At 40.0% G+C, this 19,107-nt stretch overlaps 1 protein-coding gene across 1 annotated transcript; it reads right to left on the bottom strand.

Moving 5' to 3' along the window:
- Positions 1 to 16,158: 16,158 nt before the first annotated feature.
- LOC120780843 lies at positions 16,159 to 16,644 on the bottom strand. Its single transcript, XM_040113083.1, has 2 exons — positions 16,327 to 16,644; positions 16,159 to 16,272 (listed from the first exon to the last, which is right to left on the bottom strand). Exons 1-2 carry the CDS (start codon positions 16,642 to 16,644, stop codon positions 16,159 to 16,161), a joined length of 432 nt encoding a protein of 143 aa, XP_039969017.1.
- Between the last annotated feature and the right edge of the window lie 2,463 nt (positions 16,645 to 19,107).

Here is a 19,107-nt window from a genome sequence, read left to right as displayed (position 1 = left end):
CTGAGTTAGCCAAAAATATTTTTACGTTCTTCGCGCCGTGAACCTTCTCTAGGATAAACGTTCTCTGCTTATAGCTTACGATATATGGCAAACTATGTAGTAACAATATCTAGTAAGCAATGAGCAATGTGGAGTCTGCACTGGCAGAGATGCCCCGTTATTATAATAAAAGTATTTTTGAGAGTTGGTAACACTGTAAGGTTGGTACCATCAAACGTGTCAACACATTAATTATATTTATATTTTGAAATTAAAATAATAAATTTAAAATGAGAAATGATATTTTGATTTATGCTTGTATAAGTTTATTAAGTTTAAGACTTTACAACCCAATTTCCATAATATTTCTATAAATTAACAATATTAAACTAAATATTAAATGTTATTTTGAAAATGTACTTTATTTTTATAATATAACACAACCGTCTTAACTCGCTCTTCTAATTTTCATATTACCGAAATTAAAATGCCGTCGGCATATGTGGAAATGGAATATGTTGCCTCTTCGAAATTTTCATATAAATGAAAACTGCGCTGTTAAACTGCTGAAGAGACAGCTTCTAGCTTACCATATATGGCAAACTATGTAGTAACAATATCTAGTAAGCAATGAGCAATGTGGAGTCTGCACAGGCAGAGATGCCCCGTTATTATAATAAAAGTATTTTGGAGAGTTGGTAACACTGTAAGGTTGGCACCATCGAACATGTTGTGGGCACACAGACAAGTCGTACCACATCTGGCAGCACTGTTTGTCAGTTATTCTATTATTTCATTCTCTTTATATTCTTCTTGGAAATGTACAGTTTCAACTGTATTCTAAGCTTTTAGTTTTTAAGAAGCGTCACTTCTTGTACAGACGCCAACAAGTGAAGAAGGCTTTTGAGTTATCTTAATAAATAAGCTGTAATTTTATATAATGTGGTGCATAAGTCGCCACTTAATTGGTGACCCCTACAATTGAACAGCACACCATAATTGGTACAACTACAGTGTAACAACACTACATCACCTAGCCGCCCAGTTGCGCCTACGAGGCCGCGCAACTGCAACTGGCGCAAACGACCAACGCAATACGCCACCTGTACGTCTACGGCCTCGGCAGCGGACAAGATATCCAATGGGCGTCCAGCACCGATCTTACGGGCCTCTCCCCAGCCATTATCGAAGCGCCTGCCATCACCCAGGCGCCAGCCGCCGGCGATGGTGCCACGACCTACTACACTAGCGCCAGCGATTTGTATCAGCCGAATTTGGCTGGTTCAGCGCAACAACATGGCCACAACCATCAACAACAACAACAGCAAAATCCGCACGACCTGTCGCGGAAGCAGCGCACATAACAACAGTTCCTCCATATCCTGATCTACGAACTACCCAACTTCTGACCTCATCATCAACCAATATCACAACCTCCGACCACATATCAACTGTCGCAGGCACTACAAGCCGTCATCATGCAACACGCACAACCACAAATGACACTACAAACACTGCAGCACATGTCAACGGTACATATGATCGACATCATTTAGAGTCCACAATGTATCGCTTCATCTGCAGTGAATACGGCTCAACGCACTTTGCATCAGTCGCCGCCTCCACGCTACATGCAACACTATCAAGTGCACAACGCCACAATCAGCCCCCGCCCAGGTTGCCAACTGGCCGCCACGTTACGCCTCGGCACCCTACATTTCGCACTACCAACAATGGTAACCCATCGCCAACTATTCATTTACGACCGCACATCGAGTACGAATTTCCTCTTCGACAATGGCACGGATTTCGGCAACTCCGCTTTCTCGTAAACTCAAAATAGTAACTTCTTTTCGACTGCAAGCTGTAAACGATAGCAAAGTCGGAATCTACGGAGATAAGGCGCTTAACTCAGTCTCGCACGTTTAGGCTCCTATGCAACCGTCGTAGCCCTAACCGAGAACTGCACAAATATCCAATCGGTCGCTCGTAGACCCTAACCCAGTCTCGCACGTGTAGGCTCCTATGCAACCGTCATAGCCCTAACCGAGAACTGCCCAACTACCACTTAATCATACCAATTGGCCAGTGACAACAGTACGCCGCACAGCCGTACTCTCACCGAGCAAATAAATTCGCAGCAACTACTTAACCATACCAATTGGCCAGTGACAACAGTACGCCGCACAGCCGTACTCTCACCAAGCAAATGAATTCGCTACATACATCAACCAGCCTAACTGCACCAAGCACCCGGACTAGGATCTAGTAAAGGAACTCAACCTTAAATAAGTCCAGCAGGACTTTATTTGAGGGGGAGTACTGTGGGCACACAGACAAGTCGTACCACATCTGGCAGCACTGTTTGTCAGTTATTCTATTATTTCATTCTCTTTATATTCTTCTTGGAAATTTACAGTTTCAACTGAATTCTAAGCTTTTAGTTTTTAAGAAGCGTCACTTCTTGTACAGACGCCAACAAGTGAAGAAGTCTTTTGAGTTATCTTAATAAATAATCTGTAATTTTATATAATGTGGTGCATAAGTCGCCACAATGTCAACACATTAATTATATTTATATATTTTGAAATTTGCAATTGAAATTCAAATACACGATGTTATGAGCAAAGTTGATATTATGTTGTCGATTCAAAAGTCTTGTTTTAATGCGTTCTTCAATTCGAGTGGAACTGAGAGTACAAATACCGTCAAATGTTTGACAGCAAGAAAGTGGTCAACTTTTATATGGGAAAATGGAATTGTCGTTTTACTCTATCTTACTCGTAATTTTTCCTTATTTGATCACCGTTTAGACCTACCCTGGACTACGACAAACATTTTAAAACGAAAGTCAGCTTAATCGGCCCAGCCGTTCTCGAGTTTTAATCAGAGTAACGAACAACAATTAATTTTTATTTATATAGATAATAATATTTTTCTATTTTATTTTAGGTTTAAGTTTGTAAATATCCGCACTTATAATTAATAAACACTTTTTACGTCGTTATGTTAGTATTTATGTACATCCTAATACTTGGCTTTGTATGTATGTGCTTATGTATGTGCTTATGAAGGTACTTATGTTTTGTACAATTGAGAGCTCGCTGAAGAGTTCAATGCGCTATTTACATAAGTATGAACGAATTGTTTGTATGTTTATGAGTATGATTATCTTAAGCGATTGAGAGCTCGTTAGAGAGATCAATTCGGTTTTTGTATGCAATCCTGCTTTTTTTTTTTGTTTGCCAAAGAACAAGGGACAGAGAACGTATAATATAGAGAAGGTTCAATTGAGGGCAGGCGTGTGAACTGTTAAGAGCTAACAAAATGCTATTAGTGGATTTCACCACTCTTGGCTCTTCTTCTTCTTAATTGGCGTAGACACCGCTTACGCGATTATAGCCGAGTTAACAACAGCGCGCCAGTCGTTTCTTCTTTTCGCTACGTGGCGCCAATTGGATATTCCAAGCGTAGCCAGGTCCTTCTCCACATGGTCCTTCCAACGGAGTGGAGGTCTTCCTCTTCCTCTGCTTCCCCCGGCGAGTACAGCGTCGAATACTTTCAGCGCTGGAGTGTTTCCGTCCATTCGGACAACATGACCTAGCCAGCGTAGCCGCTGTCTTTTAATTCGCTGAACTATGTCAATGTCGTCGTATATCTCGTACAGCTCATCGTTCCATCGAATGCGATATTCGCCGTGGCCAACGCGCAAAGGACCATAAATCTTTCTCAGAACTTTTCTCTCGAAAACTCGCAATGTCGACTCATCAGTTGTTGACATCGTCCAAGCCTCTGCACCATATAGCAGGACGGGAATTATGAGTGACTTATAGAGTTTGGTTTTTGTTTGTCGAGAGAGGACTTTGCTTCACAATTGCCTACTCAGTCCGAAGTACCACCTGTTGGCAAGAGTTATCCTGCGTTGAATTTCTAGGCTGACATTGTTGGTGGTGTTTACGCTGGTTCCAAGATAGGCGAAATTATCTACGACTTCAAAGTTATGACTGTCAACAGTGGCGTGAGTGCCAAGTCGCGAGTGCGACGACTGTTTGTTTGATGACAGGAGATATTTCGTCTTGCCCTCGTTCACTGCCAGACCCACTTGTTTTGCATCCTTGTCCAGTCTGGAGAAAGCAGAACTAACGGCACGGGTGTTGAGGCCGATGATATCAATATCATCGGCATACGCCAGCAGCTGTACACTCTTATAAAAGATGGTACCTTCTCTATTAAGTTCTGCAGCTCGAACTATTTTCTCCAGAAGCAGGTTGAAAAAGTCACACGATAGGGAATCGCCTTGCCTGAAACCTCGTTTGGTATCGAACGGCTCGGAGAGGTCCTTCCCGATTCTGACGGAGCTTTTCGTGTTGTTCAACGTCAGTTTACACAGCCGTATTAGTTTTGCGGGGATACCAAATTCAGACATCGCGGCATAAAGGCAGCTCCTTTTCGTGCTGTCGAAAGCAGCTTTGAAATCGACGAAGAGGTGGTGTGTGTCGATTCTCCTTTCACGGGTCTTTTCCATGATTAAGCGCATGGTGAATATCTGGTCGGTTTTTGATTTTCCAGGTCTGCTCCATCGTCGTCGATTGGGGAATTGGGTTCGCTTTCTCCTGGCGTTGTGCGTTCACTGCCATTCAGCAGGCTGGACAAGTGTTCCCTCCATAATTTAAGTATGCTCTGGGCATCGGTCACTAGATCATCTTTGGGGGTTCTACAAGAGTATGCTCCGGTCTTGAAACCTTCTGTAAGCGGCCGCTTTTTTTCGTAGAATTTTTAGCCCTGCCGGTCAGCTTATCAAGCTCTTCGTACTCACGCATTTCGACCTCTTACTTCTTCTGTCTACAAATGCGTCTCGCTTCCCTTTTCAACTCTCGGTATCTGTCCCATCCCGCACGTGTAGTGGTCGATCGTAACGTTGCGAGGTAGGCAGTCTGTTTTCTCTCCGCTGCGGCACGGCACTCCTCGTCGTACCAGCTGTTCTTTTGCACTTTCCGAAACCAATGGTTTCGGTTGCAGCTATACGTAAGGAGTTTGAAATGCCGTCCCACAGTTCCCTTAAACCGAGCTGTTGACGAGTGCTCTCAGAGAGCAGGAGTGCAAGCCGAGTAGAAAATCGTTCGGCTGTCTGTTGTGATTGCAGCTTTTCGACGTCGAACCTTCCTTGTGTTTGGTGGCGTGCGTTTTTTGCTGCGCTGAGGCGGGTGCGAATCTTCGCTACAACAAGATAGTGGTTCGAGTCGATGTTAGGATCTCTGAGCGCACGCACGTCTAGAACACTGGAGACTAGAGTCTTCCCTCTATCACAACATGATCGATCTGGTTGGTGGGTTTTCGATCCGGAGACAGCTTGATGTGTTTTCTTGTGCTGGAATCTAGTACCACAAATAACCATATTTTGGGCCCCGGCGAAGTCGATCAGCCTCATCCCATTTGGGGATGTTTCGTCGTGGAGGCTGAATTTACCGACCGTAGTGCCAAAGATACCTTCTTTACCCATCGTGGCGGGGGCAGCTATCGTAAGACATCTTTGGTCACATCGTCCTTCTCTTCCGTCGGGGCGTGGGCGCAAATCAGCGATATGTTGAAGAACCTCACTTTAATGCGGATTGTGGCTAGACGTTCATTCACCGGAGTGAATGATAGTACTCGGCGACGGAGTCTCTCTCCCACCACGAACCCAACACCAAACTTGCGCTCCTTTATATGGCCACTGTAGTAAATGTCACAAGGACCTACTCGTCTCTGTCCTTGTCCCGTCCATCGCATTTCTTGGACGGCGGTGATGTCAGCCTTTATTTTCCTGAGGACATCAACCAGCTGGGCAGCGGCACCTTCCCAATTAAGGAACCGGACATTCCAGGTGCATGCCCTAATATCATTGTACTTATTTGGTTTGCCATGGTCGTTATCAAAAGGGGGGTTTCTCATCCGAGGCTGTTGGTAGTTTTTCATTGGGGTCAGCTTTTTACGTGGCGGGTCCAAAACCCAGCGCACAACCCAATGGGGATGTTTCGCCTTCTCACTTTAGCTCGCCTTCGAACGGATGTTCTTAGGCTACCCAGAGGATACTTGGCCGGAAGTCGTGAGCTGCTTGAGTCATATGTAAAAGAATCGTTTCTGGATACTCTCAACTGAATGGCGTCAGAGAACTTTCCTCACTTGCGTGAACTTCTACACATGACTCCATCCTCCACTCTTGGCTCAGAAGGAGAAATTTTAGCAGTGATGAGTGAACAGAGCTGAGCAATCAATGAAAATTATGCTCAGAAATTGGGTTGTCAAAAAAGTCTTGCGGAATTTTTATTAAATTTTTTTTTTATTGAAATTGAAATGAATTTTTGATGACTCCTGCCCAGCTCTTGACGGATGCTACGGCTGCTGTTATGCCGGTCTCTTTCGACCAATTTAGTGATTTTATCGCAACTTTCGACGACAAGCCTTCCGGAGCGTGGCACATCGTCGACCACCTCTACACCAGAACGAAAACGTTGAAACAATCGTTGTGCGGTGGAAATGGAAAATGTATCGGGTCCATAAATTGCACAAATTTTATTGGCGGCTTGAGTTGCATTTTTGCCTTTATCGTAGTAGTACTGTAAAATATGCTGTATTTTCTCTTTATTTTGCTCCATGTTTGCGACGCTATAACTCACGAACAACTTAAAAGAAACGACAATCAATCAAACACGTGTTAGCGCGTGAAATGAGCTTTCCAAAAAGGTATAGCATGACCCGATGTGACGAATAAAACTAGAACTACGCGCTTTCAGCGCCATCTAGCGAAAATACCGCTAGACTTTTTTGACAACCTATTACATTGCTATTACAGACGTACATATATTGCTCTTTTGTTTATATTTTTATACAATTGATATGAATATCATTTTGCGAATTTTTTTGAATTCATGCAAAATTGATAACATTATTATTAATTTATGCTATTTTCAAGGTAATATTTGTAGTTATTGGAGAAATGAGCTTCTTTTTAAATATTTCTTATCTTTGATAATATATAATAATATAATATAATTTCATATACATGTGGGACAAAGAAATGCGACCGTGCGGACTTGACACACGACAACACTGACTGAACGAAAAAGGGACTCGAACGGAATAGAACCAATAACGTACTTCACTTGAGGCAGACAATAAGGTATCTATTGTAAAGCTGCACTTCTTGGTAGTAAAGTTAAATTGAACTATTGTAAAGTGTATTAAAAGCACCAAGTTGTAATAAAGTAAAATTGATCCACGCATTGTGAACTTTAATCAAGTGTAATAAAGTGAAATTGAACTGAAGCGAAGTGAAGTTGGTCCGGCTTTTATTTCCACACATCAGTGGGTCGTTCGTTCTCTATCCTGTCATTGGAAGCTCAACAGCCACTATGCTACAAATTGGGGGCTCGTCAAGTGATTGTTTGAGGGCATATTCCTACAAATTGATCCAACTCGGCTCAACTCAACTTAATTGGCCATATTGTGCACTGCAAAAGCAAATTCGAAGGCAGCAGCATTTGGCACCAGATCGAGACTCGGTAGACTGTACAGTGGAGTAGCGAGACAAATCAATTATTGGAAGCGGTTTTTTGTGAGGTGCACGGAATACAGGTGAAGTACAGTTTTAGTACACTAGAGTTTTCTAGAAGCATAGCAAGCAGCGACGTTACGGTACGTGTACAACAATCAAGTTGGAGTTGGTTTGCGTAGGCAAACAAGCATACAGCGAAACGGTTGCGCCGCAATACCGCATCAGAAACTTCGAAGAGTACAAGTGCGACGGCAACTCACGTACACAAGTGTAACAAGCAGCGAGGTTAAGCGTCATCAACAAGTCGGCAACAAACTGGTTGCGGTAGGCTCGTATATTCGAACGAGCAGTGTGTAGAAACGGGTGCGCCGCAACAGCGCAGCACAGTCGGCAACAAACAGGTTGCGGTTGGCTCGTGTATTCGAACGAGCAGTGTGTGGAAACGGTTGCGCCGCAACAGCGCAGCAGAATCGGCAACAGATAGGTTGCGTGTGGCTCGTGTATTCGAACGAGAAGTTCAGGTTGTAAAGCGAAATATTCATCAAAACGGTTGCGCCGCAATAGCGCAGCAGAAGCAGTGGATACAGCAACACAGGTGCATAGGCGTTACAGACAGCGAGCGTTACGCGTTACCATCAAGTAGGCAACGAACGGGTTGCAGCAGCAGAGTCGGCGTGAAGCGGTGAAAAGTGCGTTGGCAACGGCAGCGTACAACGAGGAGTACAGGTTACTTTCATATTATTAAGTTTTTCAAATTACGCATAATTTATTTCTATATTATAAATTTAAATTAATTTTTATTAAATTAACATTATCACATAAGATTATATATACTTATATCATTTTGTTGTATTACATATTTGTAAAAGAGTGCTCAAAATGGAGGCTCAGACCTTATTAAACATGACAGTGACAATGTTAAAAAAAATGCTAAAAGAAGCAGGGCTACCGACAAATGGACGCAAGAAGGAATTACGAGACAGACTTCTGACACACTACGGTCTTCTTAACGATGACGATGAAAGCGAGAGTGAGGTCGAATCAGTGGAGCCGCTTTGTGCAAGTGTGTTGGGTAAAGGTCCGGTGCCACCCACAGTTCCTCATTTTACATTTAAGGAAATTGAAGAAAGTTTATCGACATTTAACGGTACAGACGGGCAGGAAGTAAATCAATGGGCAGAATCTTTTGAAGAAAACGCACATATAGTAGGCTGGTCGGAAATCCACAAATTTATTTATGCAAAACAGCTTCTTCAGAGGAGCAACTAAGGCATTTGTTCGAAGCCAAACCGGTATCCGTGATTGGATATCTTTAAAACAAGCTCTAATTGATGAATTCGATATATCATTTTCATCAGCTGAGGCACATAGGCTGGAAGAAGCCAGCGTAATAGAATATTTCATACTAGGGATTCCCGATTCAAAATTGAAAAAAACTTCAGAGGCAGATTTTGGACTAAAGTTTAAAATGGTAAAGGTAGGGAATGTAATTTTTCCTTCGTTAGTTGATACAGGTAGTCGTTTGTGTTTGATAAGGGTAGATACAGTCGAAAAACTTAATCTTAAAGTTAAGCCAAACAAATATAAAAGAGTGTTGGGCGGAATAGGTAATTCAGAGGTGGTCACGTTAGGTAGTTTCGAAACCAGAGCTAAAGTAGATGATTCTGAAATAAATATCATGTTTCATATTGTCAACAATAGGGATCTTCAGTATCCGGCATTAACAGGGCGTTCAATTTTGGGTCAAGTCGATTTAATTGTTACCGAGGAGAGCGATAGGTTTCTAAGGAAGGATAAACCAGATATTTGTCAGACAAACAACAAGAAGTATAACGGTAAAATTGCAGAAGAGGCAGAAATAGCAGCTTTTAGTATGATTTGTATAGATGAACAGGAGCCAGAATCAATATATGACTTGTCACATCTCCATAAGGGAAAAATGTTAGAAGTGGAAAAGTTGGTCGTTCAATATGAGCCAAAAAGAATCAAATTTTCCCCGGTGGAAGTGAAAATTGTTTTAAAAGACGATGCACCGGTGTATCAGCCACCTAGGCGTGTATCATTTCAAGATCAAATAATCGTAGATGCTCAAGTAAAGCAATGGCTAAATGAAGATATTATTACTCCAATTAAATCCGATTACGCGTCGCCGATTGTACTTGTGTCTAAAAAAGATAAATCAAAGCGGTTATGTTGCAATTATCGCAAATTAAATGAAAAAATTTTGCGCGATAATTTTCCAATGACATTAATTGACGAGGTAGTCGAGAAGCTCCAGTTTTAACATAAAGTTTTTACCACATTAGATTTGGCTAACGGATTTTTGCATGTTCCTGTCGAAGAAAGTTCTGGAAAATATACATCGTTGTAAAAATGAAAGGTCAATTTGAATTTAAATTTGTGCCGTTTGGTATCCCAAATTCACCAGCGGTATTCTGTAGATTTATCCATTCGATTTTTAAAGACCTAAAAGATGAGGAAAGTGTAGTCACTTATATGGATGATTTAATTATTCCATCCATAGACGAGGAAGAGGGGTTAATAAAACTAAAGAAAGTTCTTACAGTAGCATCAGATGCTGGACTACAAATTAAGTAGAAAAAGTGTATTTTTTTGAAGCGTAAAGTAAATTTTTTGGGGTATGTATTCGAAGATAGCACAATTCGTCCGTCGGATGAAAAAACTAGAGCGGTCAAAGCTTTTAAGCCACCTAGAGACAAGAAAGCCATTCAACAGTTTTTAGGGTTAACATCCTACTTTCGGAGGTTTATTCAAAACTATGCGCTAGTGGCTAAGCCGTTATCAGATCTTCTTAGGAAAGATCAACATTTGAAGTGGGAGGAAGAGCAGGCGATTGCTTTCGAGTAACTTAAGTCCTCGCTATCACGATCTCCAGTTTCAGAATTATATAACCCAAATGCAATAACCGAAGTTGATACAGATGCATCAAAGCACGGGTATGGCGCGGTAATGTTGCAAAAGATGGCAGAGGATGATGCATATCATCCAGTGCAATTCATGAGCCAGAAAACAAATTCAGCGGAAGAGAACTATCATTCTTATGAACTTGAAGTACTCGCCATCGTCAACGCATTAAAGAAATGGAGAGTGTATTTATTAGGTTTGAAATTCAAAATTGTAATGGATTGCAATACATTTGCTGTAAAATTAAGGAAGAAAGATGTTCCACCACGAGTAGCTAGATGGGCAAAGTTTTTGCAAGAATTTAATTATGCTATAGAACATGGGTCAGGATCTAAAATGAAGCATGTCGATGCTTTAAGTAGGTTAGCGTCTATGTTAGTGGACGAATCGTTACAGCACAGATTAAAAGAGGCACAGGAGAAGGATGGGCGCGGGCAATTCGCAAAATACTGGAAAACAATTCTTATGAAGACTTTTTTATCTCTCACAACATATTGTACAAGGATCCGGCAAAGGAACTAATTGTTGTACCTAAACAGATGGAGAATGAGATCATTTTGTTAGTACATAAGCAAGGGCATTTTTCAATTAAGAAGACTTGTTATTGTGTAAGGAAATACTACTACATTCCAGGGCTCGAGGGAAAAGTCAGAAATATAGTAAGCAGTTGTGTCGAATGTTTAATAATGAACACAAAGTGTGGTAAATTGGAAGGATTATTGTCGCCAATTGAGAAAGAAGATTATCCCTTGGGGACATTTCACATAGATCATGTAGGTCCGATGACAACGACCGGGAAACAGTACAAATATATTTTAGTTGTGATCAATGCTTTTACAAAATTTGTGTGGCTCTACCCAACAAAAGATACAAGCGCGGAGGTGGTTATAGACAGGCTTTCGAAATAAGCAGACATTTTCGGCAACCCGCGTAGAATTATATCTGATAGGGGATCAGCGTTCACTTCACAAGCTTTTAAAAGTCATTGCGATAATAACAGTATTCGGCATCTACTCATTACGACGGGGGTGCCAAGAGGAAACGGACAAGTGGAACGAATACATAGGGTAGTAATACCAATGTTAGCTAAGTTATCTCATCCGAATACCACACAGTGGTAAAAGTATATCGGGAAGGTTCAGCAATTTATAAATAATTCTCCAAATCGAAGTACAAAACAGGCCCCATTTAAGATTTTAACTGGCTGCGACATGCGGGTAAAAGAAGACCTTGACTTAAACGAAATTTTGGAAAATAAAGCAATTATGGAGTTAAACGATGGACGTAATAAATTACGTAAAATAGCTAAAGAAAACATACAGAAAATTCAAGAAGAGAATATGAAATCATTTAATAGAAAACGTAAAAAGGCAATCGAATATAACATTAATGATTTGGTTGCAATCAGACGGACACACTTTGGTAACGGAATGAAGTTACGACCTAAATTCTTAGGACCATACAAAGTAACTAAACGATTGAAACACGACCGATATGAAGTAGAAAGGGTCGGGGAAAAGGGAATAAAACCAATAACGGACTTCACTTGAGGCAGACAATAACATATCTATTGTAAAGCAGCACTTCTTTGTAGTAAAGTGAAATTGAACTATTGTAAAGTGTATTAAAAGCACCAAGTTGTAATGAAGTAAAATTGATCCACGCATTGTGAACTTTAATCAAGTGTAATAAAGTGAAATTGATCTGAAGCGAAGTGAAGTTGGTCCGGCTTTTATTTCCACACATCAGTGGGTCGTTGGTTCTCTATCCTGTCATTGGAGGCTCAACAGCCACTATCCTATATACAGGTATATATGCTATATACATTAGGGTGATTCAAAAAAAAAAATTTTTTTTTTCAATTGGTACTCGCAAAAATAGGTTCCTAGACACCTCTAAGAAAGCCTCTCCAAATATGAGTTTTTAATTGTAACGGGAAGGTCCTCCGCCTAACGGTTTTCTATTTTTTCTTATTATCAGATAGAAAAATTTATATCTCGCTTCCAACTACTTGAAAAAATATCTTGTTAATTAGGTTTTGTAGGAAATTGAATGCTCTAAAATATGGTCTCTTATGATTTTTTCGTAAGCCCATCCGTTTAAAAGATATTAGCGGTTGAAATTTGACTATTTTTGGGAAAGTTTTTCATTTCTTATGAATTTTATAACTCAACTAGCTGTTACCCTGTGCGCTTCGCTACATCTAAATCGATTAAAACTCTTAATTGTTTTTACTTTGTGTTTTATTTATTGTAGTAAAGCTGTTACTCTGCGTGGTAAGAGTAGAACTTCACCTGCTGCCTTGCCATTTAGTATTGTTGCTTCAATCAAATTTGGCCACAATTTTTTGACTGAAAGTCTTGTACTATTACACAAAGTCGGTGGGTTCAGATTTCGTAGAAGTATAATGGGTGAACCGACTTTCAGGACCAAACGATGCGGTGGCAGACCGGGGGGATCCAAAGAATTCAAGAATTCAGTTGGATAATTGACTACTTCATCTTGATTCAAAACGCTATCAATCGGTGTACATATATGTTGTAGCTTCTCCTGGCAGTTTTTCTTGAAGGCAAAATTGATTTCGCTTACGTGTATATTTTTCGGTGCCAATAATGCGCGTTCACTTAAATAATCGCGTCGTTGATATTGTTGAACAATGTTCGGAAATACTTTTTCAATCAATTCTTCTTTCGATTATAAAAGTGTACAAAAGTTGTTCGGCAATGTGATCAAACCGGTATCATCGATTGGTATTTTGCCTTCGCCAATGTCCAACAACTGCTTCGAAAACGTCGCTGCGTATCGATCATTTTGCAATTGGACTCGCATGTTGATGGTAAGAGTCAGCCTTTGAACATGTCTCCACAAAACTGACGATTTTAAACCTGCGTTTATATCGATATATTTATGATCGAGGAATGACTGGCAAAGTTTGCCGAAAATCGCCGGATAATAAAACTAATGCTCCGCCAAAAAGTTGTTGCTTTTGGCGTAAATCTTGCATTGTTCTATTGAATGCTTCTAATGACTTTTTGTTAGCCATTGGGCACTCATTCCATAGAACTATTCCAGCTCCTCGCAAAACTTTTGCCATTGCTGAATTCCTCGATATGTTGCACGTTGGTGTTTCAACGACTTGAATGTTCAATGGTAATTTCAACGCAGAATGTGCTGTTCGGCCGCCATCAAGTAGAGTAGCAGCGATGCCTGACGAAGCAATTGCCAGCGCAATTTTCTGCTGTGACCGTATAGTAGCAAGAATCAAAGATATCATAAACGTTTTCCCTGTACCACCGGGCGAATCCAGAAAGTAGAATCCACCGGCGTTATTGTCAACCGCTCGTATAATTTTATCATAAGCATTTTTCTGCTGAATATTCAATTTGTTAATGTTAGTTTGTATGAAAACACGCAATTCATTGCAATCGTATTGTTGTTCATGTTGAAGCTCATGGTCAAGCACATCAATCGCTGAACGATTGGGCGCAGTTATGCCAAGTTGCGCTAATGCCTTATTCGCAATTGTAAGGCACAGATCTTCAACCAATATCAAAGCATCATTATACATTTGTAATGTATATTGCAAGTCTGCGTCCGATGCTCGATTACGCGCCAAATTTATAAGTCCTCGGTCATGCAGTCTTTGTACTTATTCCACAGTTCTTGCGGATTTGACGGAAGGCATGTAGATATTATTATGGCGAATAGTACGCGTATTTGTTTTGGATGAGATGTGAGTGATGCGTCATGAAGTACGGTGTCCCCGGTCTGCCAATGCATATCATCTTCTTACAAATGCAATCGCTGACATGCTTCACGATACGTCGCACACAACTGACCGTCAACAGTTTTCAAATCATCAAATGATCTTGGTCCGCGCACATTGACTAATAGCAGGCGCAAATAGAAACATTCTGCGTTGTTCGGATGGATGGTGTTAATGCGTCCTATGGCATCGGTTTTACGGACTTTTGGATAACCGTCAACACGCTCCCCTTGCTTTCGTCGTTGAAATGTTTTCGATGATGGATTCCAAGTGAAATATTGTGGTATTTCGGAATATAGCAATGTTCTTGCAAATTCATCGTTTTCACACAACTCGAAAAAGGTTGTTAGTGTTGTCCCCGGTGGTCGTGCTGCGCTCTGTTGTACATTGTCTGCAGTGAAATAAACGCGTTGACCATTTTCGAGATGAACTGCCAAATGAAGAAAAACGGGTTGCCGGTCGTGTATTGGGAACGATAAAATGCGCCATACCACTTCGTTGCTGCTTATATAACGGCCCATTTGGTATTGCTGAATTTCATCGATGCTCTGATAATCAGCCACTCCGAAAACTGCCATATCACTTCCCTTATTTACGTATTTGCAGATGTATTTGATCGATTTGACAGAGTTGCAATATTCTACATTGATGTGCGCTTCGAAAATTTTTGACAACAATGGTGAATACGGCACGACCCAACGATTGTCAACATCAACGTCTTGATTCCGAACTTTTATGACCGTTGAATTACCGCCATCTTCAGCGGATCGACGCCGATATAATGGATATCCGTCATTTCCAGTGATTGTATCATCAACTAAAGCTCTAGGATAGCGCTTTGAACACTTATTGTCAATCATGAATGGTGCCGTTGGATTAATGGCGCCGCAAGGGCCGTGGATCATGTTTTTTGTTACAACGTCGAACAATTGTGGGTCGATTTCTTCATCTGGAATTTCCGCTGAGATGACTTTATCAATCTGATCTGGTCGTATTTTTCGAACTAACCAAATCAAGATGTGTGCATGCGGTAATCCTCTTTTCTGCCATTCGATCGAGTACATCCAGCATCTAACTTCTCCAAAAACACGAAGTTTCACAATTAAATCCATCATTGCTTTTTGCTTTTCCCTGAATACACGTGCTGTTAAGTCGTGACGATCAGTTGTTGATTGACCGGGGAACAAATGGCATTTGATGTCATTCCACTTCGGATTGCACGTGAACGTTATGAACAGATCCGGTCTGCCTCGTGCATATGGCGCGGACTGCCGATGTATGTGGCTGGCAATATTGTTAGACGTCCAATGCTATTCACATTCGCATCATTCATTACGGCATCTCTCAAATGGATGTACTCTTCAGAACGCAATTTCGCTTGGTTGAATCGAATAAAGTTGAGACGTTCTGTCTCGATCTTCGGATACATGTCAACCAAATACTGATTGAAAAGCTTGCGACATTTCAGGATGTAGTTGTCTTCTTGCGGACGAATCATTATTCTGCATGAATAGAAGTTCATCGCACTGAGATTTTTCGATGTTTCTTGGCCTATAAATTAACAATACACAAAATATTGAATCGGAAGTAACATTTCTTCTCAGAAATTGTACTTTTTACCAGTAGTTGGATTTATCAATCGCATATTGATGTGATAGCCGTCATCACCTCTCCAGAATAATATCGGATACTGTAATGCATCATAACTACGGTGCAGCACAATATCTCGCGATTCAAACTGTTCGCCAACAATGACAATTGCCACCTCATCGATTGTTGGTGCGTTGAATCGTCTGGCATGCTGCCCCATCGGCATTCTGATGACGATTCGATGGTTATCAGACGGCATGCGGTCCAATGCGATTTTGAACAATCGAATCAATTCATTGTGTTCATTGAGAAATCTCTGCAAATTTAGTACGATTTTTCGCCTTGTGCCGGTTGCAATGTTACATCATTGATTTAGTTGGTCATTTTCATTACCGATGAAATATATTTGCAAAAATTGATAGTCGGCGTCGGCAAATGGTATGAGCGAGCCTACTCGATGGTATATTTGTCCCTGAATCTGTAGAATAAAAATGTCAAATTATTCACTGGAAATTCCATGCAAAGTAATCACTTTGAATGTCGGCATAAATGAATCTCTAATGATCTTTGTGGCACCAAAAGAAGTCATTTGAAAGCATGAATTGTATGCTTGTATGTTCTGCAAGAAATGCTTAGACGTCGGCGATTCCCCAGTGAGCAAGGAATGTAATGGTTCTGGTGGCGGTTCCAATGCAGGCAGTTTCACTTTGCTACTGGAGCAGCACATGCCAGCTGTTTCTCCTCGAAACTTCGCTGCATTGCAATGCGTACAAATAATATCCATTGGTCCAATGGCACCATGCTGGCTGTAGTCGCAGTCAAAATTGTAGTGAAAGCCAACATGTTCCATTTGATCGCGAAGGCGGAGCGGAACTCGGCCTTGACGGTAATTTGGCCGTTGATTGTCGGCGAATTCAGCTCTAATCTGTGCACGCCGCTCCCTGTACACCGCTCTACCTCGGGCATTCACTTGAGCGCGTTGCTCTTCGCTTTGATTTCTTCTTGATATTAACATTCGACGTGAATCACTCGTATGCCTGCCAATCGTATTACGGTGGCGTAGTCGAGGCATTTTCTAGAGTATGCATATTTGAAGTTCATAAATAAAAATTTAAAAATTATCCTAAAACTACATCTTAAACTATGAATTATACCCACACACGCATATGCAATAAGACCCACCAACAGTGTATTTGCAAACCGCATGTAAGCACTTACGAAACAATAACAATACTCACTTGCTTTGTGTTGTACGCAGAATTGACAGGCAAAAACGATCAACGTCAATGTTTTTTACTAATTATAAACATCCGCAAGTTGATTCTGTTTATTAGTAAAAGGCATTTGACAGGACTGCCAATCTTGCGGCAAAACATTATTTCATGAGAATTTGTATAGGAGGAATGTATCATTTTTTTTTTTTTTTTTTGCAATTTTTGCAAAACGTGCAATGATACACACATTAAATTTCTTATGTGCACCCTCCAAACAGACCCCAATCACTCCTGAAAATTTCATTGAAATCGGGCAATCCGTCTAGGAGGAGTATGCGAACAGGAAGTTTTGCCACTTAATTTTATATATATAGATGAAAAAAAATTATTATGAATGACACACAAATATATGCGTAATCATGTAAATCAAAAAATACAATCATTCTTCTGGAAAACCAACAATTGTCTCAAACATCATCATACATACTTATACGCGTACACATGTAAATATGTGCGTATGACATTCCCACACAAAAAATGCATACACAATAGACTTCTGCATGGATGCACCCATAACGGCAAATGAATTACTTATTCTAGAAGTGGGCACACTTCTTTTTCTGCACAGTATAATTGAGTGTGAGTGAATAGTGAAATATTGACTGTATTGACAGGCAGTTTTTCCACTCACTCCATAGTTCTACAGCTGTTAATGAGTACAGCAAAATTGGTGTGCAGTCAACGCACTGTACAGTGTTTTGGTGTGCAGTTTACTTACTGTACAGTGAGAGAAGCTTCATGACTGGTATGTCATATGCACGAATAAGATAAAAAAAAACATTGGTTTTATTTTTTCATTGAAAATATGTTTATTATAAAACATAGAGCTTAGCAACTAATAATATTTTAATTCAAAGCAATTATATTAATTATTTTATGCTACAAAAGATTCTATATTTAATTCATTAATATTGGAATGCAGAAACTCATTAAGTATCCGCAGTCTTTTATGTGCCATATTACATTTTTGTTTTTAACAAACCAAAAAATTCTGTATCTTTGATTGTGGTACATAACCGGGATTGACTGTATTTGTCAAGGAATGTAAAAAATATTTTGTAATTCCGAAATATTTTTACGCAGCTGCGTCGATATGTATGCAATCTCACGCACAAACATAAATATTTACGCAGGTTCGTAAGCGGAGCTGTACAGCGGCAAGGGAAGCGGTGACAAACGGCGGCCATTCGTTTATTTTTTTCGGTACAGCTCAGATTTTTTACCAACCATACAATGTTGTGACGCTTTGTCATCGCGTCAGTTCTTCGAAACATTGACTTTTTGACAAAACATTAAGTTCGGCCATTGGTTGTCCGTGACAACGGAGATTTTGTATGAAACAATGGGTGCATATATTTACATACAAAGTTGTGTGTAGACAAATTTACAAACATTATGCGAATGATTCTTTCAAATTTGTTTACTTGAACACAAAATTACATATGTATATATAGTATGTGAACTTTATGCCTACGGTTTTTAAAATCTGTTTACATGTACACATGATTATATGCATATAACTTGGTCTTTTATGATTTTATCAAAACTTCTAATGCCCAAAGTAAATAAATACATGTGTATGTATATATTTAAATATATAACTTAACAATTCTATATTAATTATAATTATATTAATTAAATATTTAAGTAATAATACAAATATGACTTTATTATACATTTCAAGAGATTTAATGGAATTCATCATTAAATGGGTCAAATTGCACATATGTATGTACATAGTATATACTTATGTGATTTGTTGTCAAATATGTACATATATCTACATATAAATGATATTTGCGCATTGTAAATATGCGAATACGTAAGCGTACATTTCTAAACATTGAAATTAGCATTATTTTTCTCATTTAACACTGAAAATGCTCAATTCTGCTATTTTCGACCCTCCTGTTAAATATTGGTGAAATTGGTGAAAAGAGTACCCCTTTTTTTGTGGTGAAATCCACTAATAGAAAAGAGTACCCCTCCAAAAAATGAAATATCGTAAATTTGGCAACGCGGTGAACCTTCTCTATATT

Source organism: Bactrocera tryoni, unplaced genomic scaffold, assembly GCF_016617805.1.
Source record: "Bactrocera tryoni isolate S06 unplaced genomic scaffold, CSIRO_BtryS06_freeze2 scaffold_25, whole genome shotgun sequence".
NCBI classification, from domain to species: Eukaryota; Metazoa; Arthropoda; class Insecta; order Diptera; family Tephritidae; genus Bactrocera; species Bactrocera tryoni.
This window is presented reverse-complemented; position numbering and strand designations above follow the sequence as displayed.

What these genes read in the sequence shown, in the direction of transcription:
- LOC120780843 (XM_040113083.1), bottom strand. Translation starts at nt 16,644, where the DNA reads ATGGAACATGTTGGCTTTCACTACAATTTTGACTGCGACTACAGCCAG. An exon ending in CATTTATGCCGACATTCAAA is followed by an intron (nt 16,273 to 16,326) that starts GTGATTACTTTG and finishes TTTATTCTACAG; the next exon opens with ATTCAGGGACAAATATACCA.